The 6,000-nt window shown below is 40.6% G+C and overlaps 1 protein-coding gene across 1 annotated transcript in view; it reads right to left on the bottom strand.

The window, feature by feature from the left end:
- Positions 1-560: 560 nt before the first annotated feature.
- Positions 561-6,000, bottom strand: part of RASEF (RAS and EF-hand domain containing) — a gene marked incomplete at its 5' end in the record, with an annotated part of 54,653 nt that continues 49,213 nt past the window's right edge. Inside the window, 2 exons of the mRNA XM_014541253.1 lie at positions 561-2,318; positions 5,899-5,975. Coding sequence (XP_014396739.1) covers positions 2,213-2,318; positions 5,899-5,975 — 183 coding nt within the window. The remainder of the gene's footprint in view (positions 2,319-5,898; positions 5,976-6,000) is intronic.

Raw genomic sequence — 6,000 nt, 5'->3', positions numbered from 1 at the left:
ATTCGCACGTACAGACGGTAAGACAAACAGAGAGACACTGTGGTGAAAAATAATGGCCACACGGTAACATGAACTAACAGTTTTGTGCAGCTGCACCAAACACCTAGACTTGAGTTCCACGTGACTGACATACATGTCAGGTCCGTGCTAAACTGGTCTCCACAGACGGCACCCAGGCAGGCAATGCATACCCTTCATCTCACTGTGCCCCCAAAATAAGCACCACTTCTTCCATGTGCAGTTTTACAGTTCCCCACAAGCAAGGCACTCTTTTTGGTCAGAAACATAAACTCTTTTTTTGGGGGGGGAGAGGGGGGACCAACAAAAACATGAAAGAGGAAACAGGAATCCATGGTGGAGTTGCTATAAGTAGACCAACTTTCCAGGAAAAAAACTAGAGGTCATCAACAGAGAAGAAGCATGCTTTCAAAAGCTAAACGATGCTGTAGCCACTTACAATCTGTGTGTACTACGTACCAGGTCAATTTTCATTAAAATAAATATGAAGGTTGGGGGATTTAAGGTTTGATCATAAAAATCATAAATAGGAGAAAAATAGCTACAATAAATTATTTTAATTCAACAAAAAGGGATGTTTCAGCTTACATATAACAGCTATTATTTAAGTTTTTCAGCAAACTACTTGGGGCCTGGACCTGCATGAACCAAGGTAAGCTCAGATCTCCAGTTGGGAATAACTTAATTGGTTCAGGCCACTGAAAACCAAAAAACCAGGCTTCGCTGACCCACCTCAGGGTTGGGTGTTGACCCCTTTGGCTCTTAGAGACCTTTCAATGGGAAAGTGTGGGAGGTACCGCAGGTTCTAGGAGAGCAAGACCAACCAGCTCTTTGGTGAGGAAGAATCACTAGTCACATTGAACAAAGGATCCCCACTCCTTTCCTAACCACACCTCCTCTCTTAGAGAGATGCTTTTCCAAGACCACGCACAGCACTTCTTCCCTTGCCCATTATTTAAGGAAGTGGATCCTGGCAGGGAGGGAGTGGAGGGATTTGCATTGTATTGGAGATCATGCTTTTAAATCATGGGAAGATTTGAAATAAGCACGCATCTTTTCCCTTGGCAAAATGTTAAATGGTTCTAAGAACTAATGTATTTTTTAATGAGATATAATTCACGTACCATTACATTCACCCTTTGAAAGTATACAATTCAGTGACTTTTAGTATATTCCAAAAGTTATGCAACCATTAATTCCAAAACATTCTCATCATCCCAGAAAGATGTCACGCACCCATTAGCAGTTTCTCACTCTTGGTTCCTTGCTGTCCCCAGCCCTGGCAGCCACTCACTGGTGAGCTGTTTGAGTGAAGAGCAACAACCTTCCTGGGCATTGTACTCTCAGTCATATGTGGCTTTCTATGTGTGTATTGAAATTTTTAACATCAAATTTAAACCAAGGACTTTGTAAGTATTCTGAGATTATAAAATACTCTCTTTTATATAGAACTATTTTTGTCACAAAAATGTTTTGTTTTACACATAGAAAAATAGATTTTTCTATCTCCACCAAAGACTGAAAATTGCCTTTTTTCCCTCAATTAAATTCTGCTCTTATTTCAGAAGTGAGAAAAATCAATACTCCAATATTTTAAAAGTACAAACAACCAGAGTCTTTATTAACCATGGGCTATCACACTCTCCTTCTCACTTCTAAAAAAAAAAAAAAAAGTGCTACAGAATGTGAGAGGGCCAAGGCCACGCTGCCTTGTTCTACAGATGAGGACATAGAACTAACATGGGCTGGTGACATGTCCACAACCACAAGCCTAGTTAACAGCAAAGCCAGGACCTTACCCCCTTTATCAGTACTCTTGTATTAAATATCTAAAGGAAATGCTGTCATAGGTTTTGTCAGCTCCCGCATGAATCTAATTATGCCCATGAGTTTCTTCTACAGTTTGATCTGAGCATGTAATTTTTTTATCACTTAAAAAACATTTACACATTATCGTTTAAGACCCTGTAAGGACAAGACAAGTATATTTAACCAGGGAGCCAAAATTGTTCATGGGAACATAGCGAAGAAGAGCCAAGGTTCTGGAGGGACCCACAGCAAGGTCCAGATCTCCCACATGTAACTCTCCGTATGACAGTGTCTGTAGGCTGCACCATGCCATGTGAGAAGCAAGTAAGTCACACACATTCTGTACTCCGGAAATGAAGACTTCGCAAGGCAAGGTGTTTGGGGTTTAACCCTTGCAACAATTCTTCATGTGGGATGACTGTTTGGAACTGCTCCCACTCAGGTTGGTAATGGACTTGCTGTCATCCTCATCAGTTCTTTTTTTCACTTCCCTGGAGAGAAAGAGAGAGAGAGAGGTAGAGGCAGAGGTAAAAGTAGAGGAGATAGGGGGGGATTACTGAAACACAAACCTCAACCACAGATGGCTCTGTGGAAATAAAAGCAGCACTGCTGAGCATTGCCATCCGGTCACTGGTGTAAATGCTTTCTAGGTGTTGACTTATTTAATCATCACAAGAACCATATGGATTTGTTGTGCCCCATGTTACATTGGATATATGAGGAGCTCCCTGAGGTCACACAGCAGGAGAGGTGGTTCAGCTGGGATTCACAGCATGCAGGCTGGCTCCAACTCAGCATTCTGAGCACCAGGCTGCAGACTCACACATGCACACACTCATGCATATATAGGTGCATGCACATGTGTACACACACATGCACACTCACACATGCATACAAAGACCACACATGCACACTCACACATGCATACAGGCCACACATGCACACTCACACATGCATGCACAGACACACATGTACACACACATTCACACATGTATGCACAGGTGCATACGTGTGTGCACATACACACAGTCACACATACATGCACAGACACACATGCACAGGTACATACATATGTGTGCACACACAGACTCCTCTGGCTCTCTTCTGTGGTTTCACATGCTTTAGTCTGCCACACGCACAGCCTACTACTTACTACCCTAGACCAGGCTCCCATCTCTGGCTGATACTTGCTGACATTAACAAGAAGCAATGATGACTTTGTAACCATTCTTTAATTATACATGATCATGGAAGTAACAATGGATGGTTAAAATCCAGGAAAAAAATCTTCCTTTTATAGCTTCCTAAATTTCTTTTAGAATTAACAGACAGTGTGGGTGTCCTAGCATCTCAATAGAAAAACTGCCAAATTGAATTTCTAAGAGAAACTTTTCCTGGGATTGAGAGTTTTTCTAAGAACAAGCAAAGTAGCTCAGGGTGTCACATTTCTGGCCTCCCTCCCAAAAGGAATCCTTTAGATGGTGCACATCCAGAAACCCATCTCCTTCAATTTCATGACATGATGCGGTGTGGAAGGCACCATGCTGGGAGTTATCTTATTAGATGTAAATCGAGGACGTATATGTTTTGCATTTTACACAACATTCTAAAGGCTGTAAAACTTTTTAAATATTCATTTAACCTGGGGAGACTATACCATTTCCATTTAAGACTTAGGCACTTTGACAAGCAACTTTGAAGATGGAGTATAAAGCAAATTATAGTCTTTACCCATTTTCTTTCTTTATAATGTTCATACTTAACACACTGCTAATAACTACATTTCAGAGACCTTAAACCAGGCCATATGCAATACAAACAATAAGAAACTCAATGATAAGCGATTCACAAGTGCCCTCGTTATTGAAATGCTGTGCACACAGGTGTTTTACATAAACCCAAGCCTGTGTGGAAGCTACACTATAAACAGCTGCAGAAGCAAATGGGGAAGGCCGGTTACAGCCTCTCCCATCTTTATGATATAATAAAGAAAATCGATCCAGCACTCTGGGTGTGACCACGGCAATTTGAAGCAATTTAACTTTAATATGACCCTATGAGACAATTCAGCGTTACATAGCAATTATGCTATTCAGGGGAGTATAGACGGTTGAATATACAACCAGACTGTTGGATCTATATGGGGCCTGAGAGATCATTTCCTTCAGCCCCACCCTCATTTTACAGATTAGAGAAGCCTACGGGACGATAGGGAACTGTTCAAGACTTTACAGCTATTTAGGGGTAGATATAAGGCTCGACTTTGAGCCTCCTGACACCACAATCCTACAACATGCTGGGCAGCAGCCCACAGCCATGCACAGGGCCTGCTCAGCAGGCCCCTTTCCTGCTCAGACAGAGTAGCAATTAAGCACCACACTGCCTAAGGCTAAGATAGCACTGAGCCCCTGCCTAGCTTTGGGCCCAATCGAGCTCTAAGGCAGCAGTCGCCAACCTTTTGGACCTCACAGACCACCGGTTGGCAACTACTGCTCTAAAGACCTGCAGGCCCTTCCTACACCCATCTGCCTCCCTGGGCACACACCATCAACTGCATCCAGGAATTCTCATGTACATTTTAATGAAACACCAATACAACCATCTGAGAAAAAGAAAAGGGAACACCCACCAACTCAACAAGTATTCCATCTTTAGTTCATTAATTCTTCCCCCTTCCTCATTGACTAACTATATCCTGTTTGACCAAAATAGCTGTGCACCCAAAGGTGCATGGAATCCATTATTTCACCTAATTTCTGAAGGTTTCATTTTGGCTCTCGACAAATGTGATATTAGCCCATGATTCTCCTACTAAGCAAAGGCAAAAAAAAAAAATGTAACTCACTTGACTTTATATGTTTAAATATTTGTTTGCTTTTTTTTTCTACCTGTTCTAGGTCGTATTCAAAGTTAGCACTGTTTTTGCTCTAAATAAAAATGATTTCCAGATTTCCAGTATGGTGGGGCAGGTGGCTCTCTCTCTTGGATTGATGTCAAAGGAGATAATGTTCAAAGACTCTGAGTTGAAGCTCAGAGGCATCTTTCAGGCCCTGCCACAAACCAATTCTAAGTAGGCCATTCAAGGTCCTGGGGGCCCTTTCCTGATTTTCCCAGGCCACAGCCTCCCCAGGCCCCAGGCCAAGCCTTCTATTAATAGAATTCTATTCTAAGAAGCACTATACACATCAAGTCACTAATACAAAAGCAGAATTTAAAACACTGCAAGGTATTTTAACTGCCAATATATACTAGCAGAAGAGGCCAATTATCATACTAAAGTCAAGATTCTTGTAAAACCTCACAAGTGATCAGTAAAAGCACTATATACCTAAAATTACGTTTTTGCTGTGTCAGCAATTAAAGATCATTGACCTGGATTTTGTTAACACATACTTTGATTTTTTTTCTTTCTTTGTTTTTCTTTTTAATATTTAATCCCTTTAGGCCAGTAAAGAATCATCTTTTCATTTGTGGCAGAAAACTAGGCAGAAGAGATAAACATAACATACCATGTTGTTATTTCCTAAGAATACTCTAAGGATTAAAACACATTTATATCCAAGTTCCTCAATAATGAAATATTCTAATCTACATTCCAAAATGTTATTAACACCACTGCCTTAGCTAAATAATTACCTGTGTAATAAATAAAGTGCTTCCAACTGGCATATACACAATTTGTTTCACTGAGGTTTTCTTTCCTTTATCCTGGAAAATGTCATAATACTTATATTCATAATAGTCTCTTATGTTTAAAATCTGGTTCCTGTAAATAATTCGTACAAGTCAACTATTAGCTGTGTGGTGACATTATGCAAAAACATCAATGACACCTCAGATGCACCTGCTTTGTTTGGCAGTAAAGGTATGCTTGCCAATGTTCACAGTGATTGTGCAGCATTACCAGTTTTTATAATATCTACATCTAATTGTTTCTCTAACCACTACTGAAAGACAAGACAGTGTTTTCCAATGTAGAGTCATGTCATGGTCAAGAGGTTTGACATGAGAACCAACTAAATGAAAACTCAAGTCTACATCTAGTTTTCCAAATAAGAGACAAAACTTTACCGGGCAAGATGGAGAACAGCTTCCACTATATTCGAACCATCTTTGGCACTTGTTTCACAGAATAATGCCCCATAGTTCTGTGGAAAAGAAACAGATACTATT

Source organism: Myotis brandtii, unplaced genomic scaffold, assembly GCF_000412655.1.
Source record: "Myotis brandtii unplaced genomic scaffold, ASM41265v1 scaffold266, whole genome shotgun sequence".
Taxonomy (NCBI): Eukaryota; Metazoa; Chordata; class Mammalia; order Chiroptera; family Vespertilionidae; genus Myotis; species Myotis brandtii.
The sequence above is the reverse complement of the archived record's forward strand: the minus strand, read 5'-3'. Positions and strand labels throughout refer to the sequence as shown.